The sequence below is a fragment of the Cherax quadricarinatus genome, chromosome 79 (assembly GCF_038502225.1).
Source record: "Cherax quadricarinatus isolate ZL_2023a chromosome 79, ASM3850222v1, whole genome shotgun sequence".
Taxonomy (NCBI): Eukaryota; Metazoa; Arthropoda; class Malacostraca; order Decapoda; family Parastacidae; genus Cherax; species Cherax quadricarinatus.
This window is the reverse complement of record NC_091370.1, coordinates 7,031,412-7,050,451: the sequence shown is the minus strand read 5'-3', so window position 1 is coordinate 7,050,451 and position 19,040 is coordinate 7,031,412. Positions and strand designations below refer to the sequence as shown.

Here is a 19,040-nt window from a genome sequence, read left to right as displayed (position 1 = left end):
CTTTTGCTCTGTATATTTATTTTAGTATTTTAAAAAAATGGTAATGTGGACAATTGATAAGAGGAGTAGTTTAGCCATAGTATCCATAGCTGCCATATCCTCGTCCGAAGCCTCCGAATCCGCGGCCGAATCCTCCAAACCCTCCAAAGCCGCCCAGGCCTCCATAGCCTCTCAAGTAACCAGGATCAGCTTCAGGCTCAGCAGCAGCCTCAGCAATAGGCTCAGCGCTCCTCCACGATATCCATAGCCTCCATATCCTCCTCTCAAGCCTCCAAAACCTCCGAAGCCTCCAAAGCCTCTAAAGCCACCAAAACCTCCGAAGCCTCCCCGGTAACCAGGCTCGGCATCTGGGGAAGGTGCAGCGCTTGTGGCAGCCAAGCAGAATGCGGCCAAGACGGCAACAGTGACCTGTTGGATTGACATGAACATTTACTTTATATCTTATTTTAATTATCTTTTAAGTACTAGTCTTTCGTGACGATAAGTTGTCAAATCACAGTGAAAAAGCAGAGGAGTGTTTATAGAAAATATAATTACTTGGCCAAAAGTTTCTTCTGCTTGTCAACATAGGTACATACACCTCACTTATTTATTTTAATATTTTTAAAGAGTTTCGCTTCCTTAAAAAGCCAGAGAAAAACAAATATAATTCACAACTGTAGTAATGACTGGTTTATACATAGAAATTAATTATGCTGAAAACATTGTCAATATTGACTAATGGATATAGCTCATGAGAATATATTCTAAGTTGGCGTTAAGCCTATCCCTAACACAAATGTAGAAAAATTGTTCTTACTGTATACTTCCACTTAAAAAAATTATTTTTTTTATCTATTACTGGGAACTACTTGAGTTAGATGCTGTAACTTACAAGGGAGTTCATGGCTCAAGAGTATGTGACGAATGTGAGAAGCTGGAGGAAGGGCTTCCTTTTATATCACTTTGGAATAAGACCCGCCCACACTGTCACTGTTCCTGCATTTTCAAGGACATGACACTTCGCTCTCTCTCTCTCTCTCTCTCTCTCTCTCTCTCTCTCTCTCTCTCTCTCTCTCTCTCTCTCTCTCTCTCTCTCTCTCTCTCTCTCTCTCTCTCTCTCTCTCTCTCTCTCTCTCTCTCTCTCTCTCTCTCTCTCTCTCTCTCTCTCTAATTTTTTTTACACAGGGTTTGACAAGGTTAAGGATCACTTGTTCATTGACAAGCTATTTACAGGTTAAGGATTCCTAACTTTATTTACAAGCTAGAAGCTGTTACCTACATCAGCTCATTTGAAAGCATTTTTATTGTTATGAGACATACAAGTAGGGAACAGGATGAAGTTGGAGCCATCTGTGGGCCAGCATTTTCAACTGATCAACTGACGTTATCTCGTTGACATCATTATGCTGTACGAATATGTTACATACTCGAGTCATCCTGGGTATATATGATCTCAGATGGAGTGATGTTCTTGAGAAGGGTACAGCCAGAGTGAAGTTGCTGTTTTCTGCCCATCTTGTGGTATAAAAGCTTGTTTCACGCTGTCCTCGAAGTGGATCCAAGTGTGGTACTTTGACAATATTGGCCTTCTACATAACAGTAAGGCCACCCATACCCCTCCTGTGTTGAAGGCTCTGCTGAAATGACAAATCTATCCAGGATGGGCCCAGGCAAGAGATGAGACCCCTTGCTCTGTTCTCCACTCTGTCAAGCAGTCACAGATGAGAGGGGGGGGGGGGGCAGGCGAACCAAGAAAGTGGAGAGTACTCAAGGCGTGAGCGTACTTGTGCCTCGTACAAGATCTTGCAAACCCTGCTGTCAAGCAGATGCGAGATACGGCAAAGTGCTGTAAGAGTCCTGGCCGCCTTGTTTACAAGATTTGCAACGTGGTTTTTCTTGGTCAGTTTGGAGTCGAATTTACCCCATGGATATCAACTTCTTCCCCAGGTGCCAACACTCTCCCATTCATCCTTACTACTGCACTGGCATTACCATCATGGTGCCTAGAGATCCTCATCATTTGTGTTCTCTCAGGTGCAAATGTTCCTTGCCATCTATTTCCCCAAGCTGATATAGCTCTTAGCTTGTGATTGATGTAGCTTAGAGCAGCTGGCATTTCTTCTCTTGGATAAGTGAATGTCAGTGTACAGTCATCTGCATATGCATGTGATTCTGGGATGAGATGAAGAAGGTCGTTGAAGTAAACATTCTATAACAATGGTCCCAGCACGCTTCCTTGTGGAACGCTTGCCCCAATAGGATGTCTTGCTGATTCTCTCTCTCTCTCTCTCTCTCTCTCTCTCTCTCTCTCTCTCTCTCTCTCTCTCTCTCTCTCTCTCTCTCTCTCTCTCTCTCTCTCTCTCTGTCTCTCTGTCTCTCTGTCTATCTCTCTCTCTTTTTTTTTTTTTTTACACAGGGTTTGACAAGGTTAGGTTAAGGATCCCTAGCTTTATTGACAAGCTATTTACAGGTTAAGGATTCCCAACTTTATTGACAAGCTAGGAGCTGTTACCTACATAAGCTCATTCGAAAGCATTTTTAGTGTTATGAAACATACAAGTAGGGAACAGGATGAAGATGGAGCCATCTGTGGGCCAGCATTTTCATCTGATCAACTGACTTTATCTCGTTGACATCATAATACTGAACGAATGTGTTCCAGACTCGAGTCATCCTGGGGATAAATGATCTTAGATGAAGTAATGTTCTGGAGAAGGGTAGAGCCAGAACTAAGCTGCTGCTTTCTTCCCGTCTTGTAGTATAGAAACTTGCCTCACGCTCTCTGAAATGGATCCAAGTGTGGTACTTTTACAATATTGCCCTTGTACATAAGAGTAAGGCCACCCACATCCCACCTGTATTGAAGGCTCTGCTGAAATTACAGATCTATCCAGAATTGGTCAAAGCGAGAGATGAGACGTCTTGCTCTGTTCTCTACTCTGTCAAGCAGTCGCAGATGAGAAGGGAGGCAAGCGAACCAAGAAAGTGGAGCATACTCAAGGCGTGAGCGTACTTGTGCCTCGTACAAGATCTTGCAAACCCTGCTGTCAAGCAGATGCGAGATACAGCGAAGTGCTGTAAGTTTCCTGTCTGCCATGCTTGCAAGATTTGCAACGTGGTTTTTCATGGTCCGTTTGGAGTCAAATTTCACCCCATGGATATCAACCTTTTCCCCAGGTGCCAACACTCTCCCATTCATCCTTACTAGTGCACTGGCATTACCATCATGGTGCCTAGAGATCCTCATCATTTGTGTTTTCTCAGGTGCAAATGTTACTTGCCATCTATTTCCCCCAGCTGATATAACTCTGAGCTGGTGATTGATGTAGCTTAGAGCAGCTGCATTTCTTCTCTTGGATAAATGAATGTCAGTTTACAGTCGTCTGCGTATGCATTGGATTCTGGGATGAGATGAAGAAGGTCATTGAAGAGGCCCTGGTGCCACACCCGGTCGAAAGCACCAGCAATGTCAAGTGCTACCACAGACCTGACTTTGGATTCCTCCAGTGACTGGTGCCACTTAGTTGCCTTGAGATTATTGTCTCCAGGAACTTGCCAGTGATTGACAGGAGTGACACTGGTCTATAGTTGTTGATTTCTGCTCTTTTCTACTTTTTGTGAACAGGGACTACATTTTCCTCTTTCCACAGAGAAGGCCATTTACACTGTACTAGGCAGTGCTGAAAGATGCTGGTTAGAAGTGCTGCTAGCTGGTCTGCACATCTTCTCAGCAATCTTGGGCTCAACTTGTCTCGGCCCACAGCCTTTTCTTGGTCAAGTGATTTAAGAAGGAAGTGCACCTTATTGTTACAGCTGCCAGTTTTGACACAGTTCTTGCAGCTAGCCAAGGAAGGGTCCCTCGCTGGATCAGGAACTTGCATTTTGGTAGCAAACTGTTCGGCAAAGAGGTCCACTTTCTCTTGACTACTAGTAGAAGTGGTCCCATCCTGTCGATTTAGAGGTGGAATGAGTTCATCAGGCAGATAACCTTGTCTGTCCTTGACAAGGGACCACCAGGTATGGAGCATACCCTACCTGATACTAGCTTTCTTTTTCTATCCATCTCCCATTTAGCGATGGCCCACTTTTAAAGGTCACCATATGCCTACAGGCTTGCCTGTGCAAGTTCCTGTTATAGGTGGTAGGATGTCTCTTATACTTTTGCCATGCCTTGTACTTAGGAGTAGCAGCCTCTCTACAACGAAAGCCAAACCAAGGCTGATCTGTAGGCTTCGTTACATATTGCCGGTGAGGAATGTGTTCTTGTTGATTAAGGATGTGTCCAGTGAAGGCTTTCACTTGGTTGTCAATATCCCCATGGAGAAGAGCATTCCAATTGGTGGTGGCAAGCTCAGAGTATAGGGCTAGACAATTACCTCTTTCTCATAACCAGGTTGTGCGTGTGGACTCCTCACCTCGTTCTTTTGGGATCTTAAGTGTCGTAAAAGCAGCCTTGTGGTCAGACGATCCAACGTAGCCGAGGGATTGACAAGTGACTATACCTTCTGCTAGATCGCTCACTACTGGGTCAAAGGAGGAACCAGAGATGTGAGTAGGGAAATCAACAAAGTTTCTCATGTCAAATATTGCAAGAAGGTCATCAAAGTCACTCTTTATAAGGTGTTGGTTGAGGTCACCAACAATTAAGACATGTTGACAGTTGTATTGTAGCAGAAGGGAGTCCACATTTTCCATTAGGAAGTTGATGGGATCTGCATGACGTCTGTTCATTGCACATGATAGTACAGAGGTACTAGTGTTTATGCATAGCTTAAAGAACATTATTTCAAAATGAGTAGAGATGGCAACATCAATGTGCTGGGCATGTACACTTTTAGAGAGGTACACAGCAACACCTCCTCTTTGCCCTTGCCTGTCCCTTCTCATCCATGAAGTATAGCCAGCAATTCTTGCAAAATTTTCTGGAGTCCTGTCGTCCAAAAATGTTTCAACAACAGCTATCATGTCGGGACGTCGAGTGTTCACAAAACTGTGTGTGAGCTCTCCAACATTAATAATGAAATGTGTAATGTTGGTGTGAAGGCTTACTCAGCCCTGTAACAACTTCAGACAGTATTACCAAGGCTGGATCCTCCTCAGGAAAATTAATGAATAGAAAAGGAAATAATAATTCACAAAGATAAACACTTTATTATTTAGTAATGCAAAAACATTGAAAGATGACTGTGTATCCTACTTGAAAGAAAAATGAAAAATTAAATTAAAAAATGACATTTAAATTCAACGCTAATATGTACAGTTATACTGGAGTGTCTGGTGGAGGTTGACACAGTCTTCTAGAAATTGTAGCTGTTACTGATGATGTGGGGGTGTCACAGGTGTTGGTGACAGCCCAACGACTAGTTCTTCACAGAGTCTATAGCCTTGAATAGTCAGTCCAGATGACAGGAACGCAGGTTCTTTACCACTTCGAAGATAAAAGGTAGTCGTCTGCGGTTTACTGTAAGTAATCAGGTAGGTAGATCAATAAGTGATGTCTCATGACCTTTTCAGTCCGTCTCCTTCAGCACTTCGTTGGTTGGCAGATGACCCGAGCTGTCATTCCAAGCTGGAAAGAGAGACAGGTTACCCACTGCTTAAGAAATCACTCTCCATGATAAATACCGCATTTAAAAGCAATGGTGATTATCTAAACATCTAACATGGAGATAAAGGCTGAAAGGACTAAGTTTATTATTGGTCAAAAGTGAGGCTTTCAACCAATATGTTCACTAGAATAGGAGCAGAAGCTTTTACTTACAGTTGTGCCGGGAGCTGTGAGTCAAGTGATTACTGTAAAGTAAAAGGACACAAGTGCAACTAATGTGACATTTTATTGTGGCTTCGTTTCGCTCTCCCAGGGAGCTTTATCAAGCTTGATAAAGCTCCTGGAGAAACTGTTTGTTGCCACAATAAAATGTGCGTGCACTTGTCCTTTACTTTACATATTGTCGGTAATTCTACCAACTTTGTTACAAGTGATTACTGTTTGGTCTGAGCCCCTCACACGTCACCTTTCAGGATGGGGAAAAATGGGGGGAGGGGAGAGCGGGAGCTAGACTGACACTACCTTAACAAGCAGCCGGCAATCAAACTATCGTTGCCATATACTCGCTCGCTACTTATATCTGTTGAACTTTTCCTTCACAGTTGGCCTACAGGATGCTGATAGACTGGCTCCTCATGATGTGGTCAGCTTGAGGTGGTGGGTGAGTAAGGCATGTAAGGTGCCTGTCCTCGAGAGAAGTAAGGCACTGAGGCAGCTGCAGGGATGTAAGTCTGTGGTCTTGTATAAGGTACAATACCACCTGCTGGGCTGAGATAGGAGTAGTTGAGTGGTTGTCGTGTGAGTGTATTCGCCAATTCAGAGTTCTTGCTGGTTTGTTCTGAGAACAGGTCTCTAAACAGGTGGTCCTGTCTATCAAGTTCGTTTTTCTTCCGACACTGGTCCTCCTCTCTCTCTCTCTCTCTCTCTCTCTCTCTCTCTCTCTCTCTCTCTCTCTCTCTCTAAGTAAGTAAGTAAGTTTATTCAGGTATACACAAATACAGTTACATAGAATTATCATACATAGCAGCATATGTGTAGAGAACCTAGGATAACCCAAAAAAGTCAGACAGAGTGACTTATTTTCATTGGGGTCTCTCTCTCTCTCTCTCTCTCTCTCTCTCTCTCTCTCTCTCTCTCTCTCTCTCTCTCTCTCTCTCTCTCTCTCTCTCTCTCCCTTAATATACAGATATATATTCTATTTTCCAAACCTGGGTTCGAACCCTGCTGACCGGGATCTTTCTCTTAATATACCTCAACATGTATCTGCCTGGTGCATTGATATAGTATCGTCTGTGATCATCACATACACGAGTGCAATGATATAGCTGGAAACCATTCCTAAGGCTCAGTGGTGTTCCCCTGCAATAGAAAGAAACATTGCTTATTATCAGATTACCCAGCGTTATGAGGCATCTGTGGCTGAGTGATCTAAGGCATCATGTACTGAACTATGTTATCTTTCAAAGATACGTTCGAATCCTGCTGATCATTATATTTCTCTGTATATACCTTAAATTGTTCGTGCGTGTTTCATTTACCAAACTGTGACAGGCAAGGTTTCGACTCCACGACACATTGTCCCGCCTCAAGCAGCAGCATAATGTACATGTCACCTTATCCACTCAGCCATCTATCCTACAAAGATCACGCAACCACCAGAGCTAGGTGTTGTTCGTGATCTGAGGACACTCGAGGCAGTAGTATGTTTAAGAATTAATTTCAGCCTCCTCCTGTTTGAATACCCGCCTCCACAAGCAGTCTATACAGCAATGAAAACACGAAACATCTCGTTTTGAATCATTTACCAAACTGCGGCAGGCCAGGTTTCGACCCCCACGACACATTGTCCCTCCTCAAGAGACAACATAATGTGCATGTCACTTTATCCACTCAGCTATCGATCCTACAAAGATCACGCACCCAGTAGAGTTAAGTGTTGTTCGTGTAGAAATAATGACATTATTATTATTATTATTATTATTATTATTATTATTATTATTATTAAAGAACATAAAGTTTATTTAGATTATAATTAAATGAAGTTAACACTTTTACTTATTTCTAATCATGCCTAGCTGACATCAGTGACATACTACTACATAGAAATCCGCTTTTTATGCAGAGCATTTCCTGCAAAGTAAGTCAGTTTTGTCCCAGGATGCGACCCACACCAGTCGTGGATTCACTTATCGGATTGCGCAGCGACAAAAATACATCTAGTTTGATTTCTTGCTGGGCATTTCTTTTAGAAATTCCGCACCCAACAAATTAGCCTTCATTCCTTTATCTCTCTCTGTCAACTTTTCTGTCTGCAGGATATTATTGTTATGCAACAATTGTCATGAATGCTCGAAGCATAATATCGTTAGAATTGAGTGATAGAGAATGAACGAGTGATTGGAGCAGAAGTACACCAGTTGATGAGTCTACCACCACCTCTATCCCAACCGTCTCCCTTCCATGGCTTACTTGTGTCATTCTCACCAGTTTACTCAATCATTATATTGTTTTTAGCATCATTATAATTACTACTGTTAGTATTATTATTGTTATTCTTATTATTGTTTTTGTAATTATTTTATTATAGTTTTCATTATTATTATTATTTGTAGTAGTAGTAGAAGTAGTAGTAGTAGTAGTAGTAGTAGTAGTAGTAGTAGAAGTAGTAGTAGTAGTAGTAGTAGTAGTAGTAGTAGTAGTAGTAGTAGTAGTAGTAGTAGTAGTAGTATAGTAGTAGTAAAAGTAGTATGTTTTGAAGAGTTTTTATTTAATCCAACTTTATTCTCTTACTCTGTGTAACTATTTTCATTTAATTTTAACTGCAATAATTTTAATTGTAATAATTTTAACTACAATCTTTTTAATTATAAACATTTTAATTAAGACTCTTATTACTTATTTTCTGTTGTGATTGTATTTTTCACATATAGTGATAGTTGATTGTTCTTGGTCATTGACATTAATTTACACTTTATTAGCACCGTTGTAAAAAAAAAAAGTTTTATGCAATGATGAATCCATTTTAATTAATATTTTTTTCTGCAGTTGAGAGTATTGAAAAGTATCGCTAAGTACTAGCAGTAATACAGTAACCAGTTTATTTAGTTTTTCTGTTTCATGACAATCTTGCAACTTAAAACACTTATTTTCTTTAGTTATGAACGTTAACAATTCTTCCTGTAATAACTTTCCCATAGATACAAAATTCGGTACAAAATTCAGCTATTTACAATTTCCTGTTTGCCATTTACACATTGCATTCCTTTTTCAGATATCAAAGAAAAATAGGTATATTACATAGAAAAAAAACTGACATGTAATGCATCGTTTCTCCATTGGCTGTGTGGAACATTAGTGCAATGCAAATTAGTGTTTATTCAACCCAGGAAGAAATTTGGTAAAAATGGAAACTAATGAGATTTTTAAGGAGCGAGTTTTTCAGTAAAGTCAGGAAATTTATGTGAAAATATATTCTTGGAGTAAAAAATCAGATATTGCTCCAATAAAATCTTGATACAATCAATACTAGAATTTCTGATTTTATAAAATGAAGGAGTTTTTACTAGACAGGCCTGAAAGGAACGTGTTGTTTATAAGTATCGTGTTGTAAATTTTTTTCTTGGAGTTTCCATATATCATGGAGAGCCATTACATTATTTTGGTCATCATATATACAATCTGGAATGTTTCAACACTTGGAGGATCTGAGTTACAACAATAAAAATAAATATTTTTGCTCTGTATGTTTATTTTTGTATTTTTTAAAAAAATGGTAAAGAGAACTGAGAGTGGACAGTTGGTAACAGAAATAGTTTATCCATAGTATCCATAGCTGCCATACCCTCGTCCGAAGCCTCCGAAGCCGCGGCCAAATCCTCCAAAACCTCCAAAGCCACCCAGGCCTCCATAGCCTCTCAAGTAACCAGGATCAGCTTCAGGCTCAGCAGCAGCCTCAGCGACAGGCTCAGCGCTCCTCTTTCCACGATATCCATAGCCTCCATATCCTCCCCTGAAGCCTCCAAAGCCTCCGAAGCCTCTATGGCCTCCAAAGCCTCCGAAACCTCCGAAACCTCCTAGGTAACCAGGCTCGGCATCTGGGGAAGGTGCAGCGCTTGTGGTAGCCAAGCAGAATGTGGCCAATACGGCTACAATGACCTGTTGGATTGACATTAATATTTATTTTAAATATTGTCATAAATATTTATTTTATAACTTATTATGGCAGTAATGTTTTAATTACTAGTCCTTAGTAAGGACAACTTACCAACTCATAGTGCAAAAAGCAGAGGAGTGTTTTGTAGATTACTTTTTAGGTAAAGAGTTACTATGGCTTTTCAAAATAGGTACATATACCTCACTCTTTCAGGTCAATATTTTTAAAGTAATATATTTTATCAAAAGGTCAATGAAAATCAAATAGAATATCTAGCCAGGGGAATGACTGGTCTATACACAAATGTTTATATATATATATATATATATATATATATATATATATATATATATATATATATATATATATATATATATATATATATATATATATATATATATATATATATATATATGCAAGGGTTTCATGAGCATGCTGAAATATACACAAACACTGATCTCTGGCTGAAGGAGACTCGAACCTACGAACATTAGTACAAGGTACGCAGTGATATATATATATATATATATATATATATATATATATATATATATATATATATATATATATATATACGTAACTGTTTTGCATGATGGTAGGATTGCTGGTTTCTTTTTCTGTCTCATAAACACGCTAAGATAACAGGGATATCTTGCTACTCCTACTTACACTTTGGTCACACTTCACAGACACGCACATGCATATATATATATACATACATCTAGGTTTTTCTCCTTTTTCTAAATAGCTCTTGTTCTTTTTTATTTCTTCTATTGTCCATGGGGAAGTGGAAAAGAATCTTTCCTCCGTAAGCCATGCGTGTCGTATGAGGCGACTAAAATGCCGGGAGCAATGGGCTAGTAACCCCTTCTCCTGTATACAATTACTAAAAAAGAGAAGAAGAAAAACTTTATAAAACTGGGTTGCTTAAATGTGCGTGGATGTAGTGCGGATGACAAGAAACAGATGATTGCCGATGTTATGAATGAAAAGAAGTTGGATGTCCTGGCCCTAAGCGAAACAAAGCTGAAGGGGGTAGGAGAGTTTCAGTGGGGGGAAATAAATGGGATTAAATCTGGAGTATCTGAGAGAGTTAGAGCAAAGGAAGGGGTAGCAGTAATGTTAAATGATCAGTTATGGAAGGAGAAAAGAGAATATGAATGTGTAAATTCAAGAATTATGTGGATTAAAGTAAAGGTTGGATGCGAGAAGTGGGTCATAATAAGCGTGTATGCACCTGGAGAAGAGAGGAATGCAGAGGAGAGAGAGAGATTTTGGGAGATGTTAAGTGAATGTATAGGAGCCTTTGAACCAAGTGAGAGAGTAATTGTGGTAGGGGACTTGAATGCTAAAGTAGGAGAAACTTTTAGAGAGGGTGTGGTAGGTAAGTTTGGGGTGCCAGGTGTAAATGATAATGGGAGCCCTTTGATTGAACTTTGTATAGAAAGGGGTTTAGTTATAGGTAATACATATTTTAAGAAAAAGAGGATAAATAAGTATACACGATATGATGTAGGGCGAAATGACAGTAGTTTGTTGGATTATGTATTGGTAGATAAAAGACTGTTGAGTAGACTTCAGGATGTACATGTTTATAGAGGGGCCACAGATATATCAGATCACTTTCTAGTTGTAGCTACACTGAGAGTAAAAGGTAGATGGGATACAAGGAGAATAGAAGCATCAGGGAAGAGAGAGGTGAAGGTTTATAAACTAAAAGAGGAGGCAGTTAGGGTAAGATATAAACAGCTATTGGAGGATAGATGGGCTAATGAGAGCATAGGCAATGGGGTCGAAGAGGTATGGGGTAGGTTTAAAAATGTAGTGTTAGAGTGTTCAGCAGAAGTTTGTGGTTACAGGAAAGTGGGTGCAGGAGGGAAGAGGAGCGATTGGTGGAATGATGATGTAAAGAGAGTAGTAAGGGAGAAAAAGTTAGCATATGAGAAGTTTTTACAAAGTAGAAGTGATGCAAGGAGGGAAGAGTATATGGAGAAAAAGAGAGAAGTTAAGAGAGTGGTGAAGCAATGTAAAAAGAGAGCAAATGAGAGAGTGGGTGAGATGTTATCAACAAATTTTGTTGAAAATAAGAAAAAGTTTTGGAGTGAGATTAACAAGTTAAGAAAGCCCAGAGAACAAATGGATTTGTCAGTTAAAAATAGGAGAGGAGAGTTATTAAATGGAGAGTTAGAGGTATTGGGAAGATGGAAGGAATATTTTGAGGAATTGTTAAATGTTGATGAAGATAGGGAAGCTGTGATTTCGTGTATAGGGCAAGGAGGAATAACATCTTGTAGGAGTGAGGAAGAGCCAGTTGTGAGTGTGGGGGAAGTTCGTGAGGCAGTAGGTAAAATGAAAGGGGGTAAGGCAGCCGGGATTGATGGGATAAAGATAGAAATGTTAAAAGCAGGTGGGGATATAGTTTTGGAGTGGTTGGTGCAATTATTTAATAAATGTATGGAAGAGGGTAAGGTACCTAGGGATTGGCAGAGAGCATGCATAGTTCCTTTGTATAAAGGCAAAGGGGATAAAAGAGAGTGCAAAAATTATAGGGGGATAAGTCTGTTGAGTGTACCTGGTAAAGTGTATGGTAGAGCTATAATTGAAAGAATTAAGAGTAAGACGGAGAATGGGATAGCAGATGAACAAGGAGGCTTTAGGAAAGGTAGGGGGTGTGTGGACCAGGTGTTTACAGTGAAACATATAAGTGAACAGTATTTAGATAAGGCTAAAGAGGTCTTTGTGGCATTTATGGATTTGGAAAAGGCGTATGACAGGGTGGATAGAGGGGCAATGTGGCAGATGTTGCAAGTGTATGGTGTAGGAGGTAGGTTACTGAAAGCAGTGAAGAGTTTTTACGAGGATAGTGAGGCTCAAGTTAGAGTATGTAGGAAAGAGGGAAATTTTTTCCCAGTAAAAGTAGGCCTTAGACAAGGATGTGTGATGTCACCGTGGTTGTTTAATATATTTATAGATGGGGTTGTAAGAGAAGTAAATGCGAGGGTCTTGGCAAGAGGCGTGGAGTTAAAAGATAAAGAATCACACACAAAGTGGGAGTTGTCACAGCTGCTCTTTGCTGATGACACTGTGCTCTTGGGAGATTCTGAAGAGAAGTTGCAGAGATTGGTGGATGAATTTGGTAGGGTGTGCAAAAGAAGAAAATTAAAGGTGAATACAGGAAAGAGTAAGGTTATGAGGATAACAAAAAGATTAGGTGATGAAAGATTGAATATCAGATTGGAGGGAGAGAGTATGGAGGAGGTGAACGTATTCAGATATTTGGGAGTGGACGTGTCAGCGGATGGGTCTATGAAAGATGAGGTGAATCATAGAATTGATGAGGGAAAAAGAGTGAGTGGTGCACTTAGGAGTCTGTGGAGACAAAGAACTTTGTCCTTGGAGGCAAAGAGGGGAATGTATGAGAGTATAGTTTTACCAACGCTCTTATATGGGTGTGAAGCGTGGGTGATGAATGTTGCAGCGAGGAGAAGGCTGGAGGCAGTGGAGATGTCATGTCTGAGGGCAATGTGTGGTGTGAATATAATGCAGAGAATTCGTAGTTTGGAAGTTAGGAGGAGGTGCGGGATTACCAAAACTGTTGTCCAGAGGGCTGAGGAAGGGTTGTTGAGGTGGTTCGGACATGTAGAGAGAATGGAGCGAAACAGAATGACTTCAAGAGTGTATCAGTCTGTAGTGGAAGGAAGGCGGGGTAGGGGTCGGCCTAGGAAGGGTTGGAGGGAGGGGGTAAAGGAGGTTTTGTGTGCGAGGGGCTTGGACTTCCAGCAGGCATGCGTGAGCGTGTTTGATAGGAGTGAATGGAGACAAATGGTTTTTAATACTTGACGTGCTGTTGGAGTGTGAGCAAAGTAACATTTATGAAGGGATTCAGGGAAACCGGCAGGCCGGACTTGAGTCCTGGAGATGGGAAGTACAGTGCCTGCACTCTGAAGGAGGGGTGTTAATGTTGCAGTTTAAAAACTGTAGTGTAAAGCACCCTTCTGGCAAGACAGTGATGGAGTGAATGATGGTGAAAGTTTTTCTTTTTCGGGCCACCCTGCCTTGGTGGGAATCGGCCGGTGTGATAATAATAAAATATATATATATATATATATATATATATATATATATATATATATATATATATATATATATATATATATATATATATATATATATATATATATATATATATATATATATATATATATATATATATATATATATATATATATATATATATATATATTTATATACATATGTCAAATGAATATGTAAAACTGGTCAATTAGCAAAAACTCATTTAAAATTAAGTCCTTTCTGAAATTTTCTCTTATACGTATAAAGATATATATTTTCATTAATGTTAATGTAACACTTTTTAAATTTGCACCAAAAGAATCTTAGAAAACTTACCTAACCTTATTATAAAAAGAGCAATTTATTTTAGCCTAACCCAACTAAATATATTTTAAATACGTTTACAATAATTTAATACTAAGCAAACACAATCAAATATATTTTTTTCGTTAGGTTCAGAATGGTTTTCAAGAAATTATTGCATACACAAATTTTCCACTTGTCCTATATGGCAGGATGAGCGTTGCTATTTAAGCCAAGATCGCAAGTTCTGCTTATTCGGCTACGACATATATATATATATTTATATATATATATATATATATATATATATATATATATATATATATATATATATATATATATATATATACATACATATATATATATATATATATATATATATATATATATATATATATATATATATATATATATATATATTTATATATATATATACATATATATATATATATATATATATATATATACATATATATATATATATATATATATATATATATATATACATATATATATATATATATATATATATATATATATATATATATATATATATATATATATATATATATATATATATATATATATATATATATATATATATATATATATATATATATATATATATATATATATTGAATACTTAAATGCCTCTGACTTTAATTGTAGGGTCTTATTAGAAAGGATTCAATGTGTGTTGGCCTTAAGTTCAAACTTAACGCAGATTTAGACAATTTTTACCTGTAATAAAACTTAATACATTTAACAATGGTGAGCATCAAGCACTTTGAGTGTAAGAAAATGTAACTTACCAGGGAGTTCATGGCTCAGACGGATCTGCGTATCGACTGTGAGAAGCTGAAGGTACGGCGTCCTTTTATACCACACACGAGCTAGACCCGCCCACATGCTGTCACTGTACCTCTATATATTGAAGGACATTGACAACTTTTTATGATCTCCATGCGTTAACGCTATCCTCTCTCTCTCTCTCTCTCTCTCTCTCTCTCTCTCTCTCTCTCTCTGTCTCTCTGTCTCTCTCTCTCTCTCTCTCTCTCTCTCTCTCTCTCTCTCTCTCTCTCTCTCTCTCTCTCTCTCTCTCTCTCTCTCTCTCGCTCTCTCTCTCTCTCTCTTTTTTTTTTTACACAAGGTTTGACAAGGTTAAGGATTCCTAGCTTTATTGACAGCTATATACAGGTTAAGGATTCATAACTTTTTTGGCAGGCTAAGAGCTGTTACCTACATCAGCTCATTTGAAAGCATTTTTATTGTTATGAGACATACAAGTAGGAAACAGGATGAAGTTGGAGCCATCTGTGGGCCAGCACATCCCTCCTATGTTGAAGGCTCTGCTGAAATGACAGATCTATTCAGGATGGGTCCAGGCGAGAGATGAGACGTCTTGCTCTCTTCTCTACTCTGTCAAGCAGTCGCAGATGAGAGGGGGGGCAGGCAAACCAAGAAAGTGGAGCATACTCAAGGTGCGAGCGTACTTGTGCCTCGTACAGGATCTTGCAACCCCTACTGTCAAGCAGATTGGAGATACGGCGAAGTGCTGTAAGCTTCCTGGCTGCCTTGTTTGCAAGATTTACAACATGGTTCTTCATGGTTAGTTTGGAGTCAAATTTCACCCCAAGGATATGAACTTCTTCTCCAGGTGCCAACATCCTTCCATTCATCCTTACTACTGCACCAGCATTACCATCATGGTGCCTAGAGACGATCATCATTTGCGTTTTCTCAGGTGCAAATGTTACTTGCCATATATTTCCCCAAGCTGATATAGCTCTCAGCTGGTGATTGATGTAGCTTACAGCAGCTGGCATTTCTTCTCTTGGATAAGTGAATATCAGTGTACAGTCGTCTGCATATGCATGTGATTCTGGGATGAGATGAAGAAGGTCGTTGAAGTAGACATTCCATAACAATGGACCCAGCACGCTTCCTTGTGGAACACTTGCCCCAATAGGATGTCTTGCTGATTCCGTTCCATTGAGAACTACACTTAGAGATCTACCATGAAGGTAGTCACTGAGGAGACATAGCGTAGAGCCTGCAATTCCCAGTGCTTGTAGTTTTGCTAAGAGGCCCTGGTGCCACACTCGGTCGAAAGCGCCAGCAATACTCCTCCATGGGAGACTTAGGTCTCGAGACACTCCCCAGATAGGGAGCCAAGGCCGGGTCACCACTACTTGGAAAAGACCCGGGCCGGGAGAATACCGGCGAATAATAAAAAAAAAAAAAAGCCCCAGGAATGTCCAGTGCTACCACACAGCTGACTTTGGATTCATCCAGTGACTGGTGCCACTTAGTGGAGGGGTTTAACAACAGATCAGCAGCAGAGTAACCTTTCCTGAAGCCATATTGACGATCACAAAGTAGTGAGTGGTAGTCAAAAAACTCTGTCATTTGTCTTGAGATTATTGTCTCAAGGATCTTACCAGTGATTGACAGGAGTGACACTGGTCTGTAGTTGCTGATTTCTGCTCTGCTCTTCTTTTTGTGAACAGGGACTACATTCGCCTCTTTCCATAGAGAGGGCCATTTACACTGCACTAGGCAGTGCTGAAAGATGCGAGTTAGAGGTGCTGCTAGCTGGTCTGCACATCTTCATCTCTCTTTCTCTCTCTCTCTCTCTCTCTCTCTCTCTCTCTCTCTCTCTCTCTCTCTCTCTCTCTCTCTCTCTCTCTCTCTCTCTCTCTCTCTCTCTCTCTCTCTCTCTCTCTCTCTCTCTTCTCTTCTCTTTACGTACTCACCTGAGTGTAATCACCTACCTAGGTTTGCTGAAACTTCAGGCCCACACGACCGATCGTATCTATGCTACCGTTTGCTGTCACTTCTTGGTAAAGAGCGTTCCACTCACCCACCACACTAAGACTGAATAAAAAAACATTTATTGTTTCTGTGCCTCATGTGCGTTTTTTTTTTCTTTTCTTACGGTTTGTTACCGCTGGCTCCATCTTTTTACATGTTAAAGAGCCGGTGTGTGTGTGTTTTTTTTTTATCTTCTGAGTACTCTTTTTTATGTTACAAATTTAGTCATATCTTCCGTATTACTTCCTTCTTCTATTGCAGTCAGCTTGAACATATTAAGCCTCTCTTCCTTCTTTATATCCCCTATTTTACATCTTTCTGCCAGAGACTCAATTCTTAGATTTCTGACGATAAAGATGATGAATTAGATACTTGTGCAAGATCTCAGTATTTCTGTAGGCGTTTCGCCCTACAGTGATTTTATCAGTAAAATACATGGACATAATCTGAGGATTGTAGAATTAGTCTGTGCGGGTTATTTGTGTATAGTCTGTAGAGGTAATCTGTCCTTCAACATAGGAGCAGGTGATGAGCACTTCAGAAGAATATGAAGTATTTGGAATTATTCCATGTCCGCTGTCACCTTCAGTTCCTTACCTGATAGCATTAAGTTCCTTGAAGAATTAGACATTATTGCAACATTGTCTAATTCTTTAACTTGTCGGTTTTGTAAATCATTTACATCATTAAGTTCCTTTCCGAATAATGTTTACCTCTTCTTTGGGCCGCCAAATATTCTGCTGCTGATCTCTTACAGCACAACTCTCAGCCAGATTATTAAGTACATTAGAACATGAGAATAGAGGAACACTGCAGCAGGCCTACCGGCAAATATTTCAAGTCTAGATCACTGACAAAATATTTTTCTAGCCCTTTCTCAAGGCAACCCGAGGAATAAGCTTTGATAACCTTGTTAACTCTTGAGCGAGTCCCACTCAGATCCAACTCCTTCCACTCACGTAATTATCCCATCTATATATGAAGCTACTCTAGGTATTTTGTTTCACTGGCCCTACCAGGTAGATTGTTTGGCTCATCGACTCCTCTATTTCTATCCTTCATCCTTTTTAAACCTAAACTTACCTATTCTGAATCCATTATTTCGAGTTCCTCCTTTTAGAAATAACCTTATAGGCATGTCCTACTTCCACTTGCGAAGCCGAGTACCACTGCTTCACCTCACCTGTTTGCAGTACATAAACCCGCGGCTTCGCGCATTTGGAGAAGACTCGGGTCAGGACCTTTCCTAGCAAACCTACATGAACATGCACATGCACCTGCATACGCAGTACTATTTTCAAGACTGATGGACCGAACACTTCAGCTTCAGGCTGAGGAACTAATTAATTAAAAAACTTCACCTTCCACCGTTCTTCGCCACCTGCTGGACAAACGTTTTCAAAAAACTGATATCCAGATGTGTCACAAATATGTCATTTATTAACTTTTCGTTTTTCTAAAACCATTTGAGCAAGACAATGTAGGTTAAGGGCTCTCAATTTATTTTCTCATAAAACATTTCTAATGTAGTGTATTAATTTTGTCATTCTTCTGAGATGCATAATCCAAGTGAGGTTTTACTAATGATGAATAGAGCTGCAGTATAATCTCTGTGCCACTGTTCATTATGCTGCTTTACTTTAATCCCAGTATTCTGTTAGCTTTATTACTCACGCTTAGGTTATAAAACATCTATTTTTAAAGCTACCCAAGGCAGTAGATTTGACGACTGATATGTTTCTCGTTTCTTATGTTCGTTAATAATTGGTCCACCACTGGCCCTTAAAAAAGATTTGGCACTGACCACTTCAGTCATTATTTTACCTCGCATATCAAGGTCAGTCCAAGCTTTGCTTACTTCCTCAGGTCAATGAAGTCAGATAAACGTTGACTTTACTGACCTTCACTACTAATAGAGATAGTATAATTATTATTATTTTTATTATTATTATTATTATTATTATTATCATTATTATTATTATTATTATTATAACTGGATCACTAAACATGTAAGGGTATACAACACCTAGGAAATGGATGGCAATCAGAATTTATATAAGGAAATGGAGGGTAGCTGCAATTCCCTGGAGCAAGAGTCCCATACCAGTTGAAATGGTTTATTGCCAATGGAGAAAAAGTCCAAGTTGCAGAATCTCTAACTGGGAC

The 19,040-nt window shown here is 39.4% G+C and overlaps 2 protein-coding genes across 2 annotated transcripts; both read right to left on the bottom strand.

Annotated features, from left to right (window-relative positions):
* On the bottom strand, positions 1-910 carry LOC138855038 (neuropeptide-like protein 28). The gene is made up of 2 exons (XM_070101789.1): positions 875-910; positions 1-408 (listed from the first exon to the last, which is right to left on the bottom strand). The coding sequence occupies exons 1-2, from the start codon at positions 884-886 to the stop codon at positions 172-174; spliced, it is 249 nt and encodes an 82-aa protein (XP_069957890.1). The 5' UTR covers positions 887-910; the 3' UTR covers positions 1-171.
* An 8,350-nt stretch (positions 911-9,260) lies between these two features.
* On the bottom strand, positions 9,261-14,954 carry LOC138855037 (neuropeptide-like protein 29). Its single transcript, XM_070101788.1, has 2 exons — positions 14,873-14,954; positions 9,261-9,685 (listed from the first exon to the last, which is right to left on the bottom strand). The coding sequence occupies exons 1-2, from the start codon at positions 14,882-14,884 to the stop codon at positions 9,344-9,346; spliced, it is 354 nt and encodes a 117-aa protein (XP_069957889.1). The 5' UTR covers positions 14,885-14,954; the 3' UTR covers positions 9,261-9,343.
* Between the last annotated feature and the right edge of the window lie 4,086 nt (positions 14,955-19,040).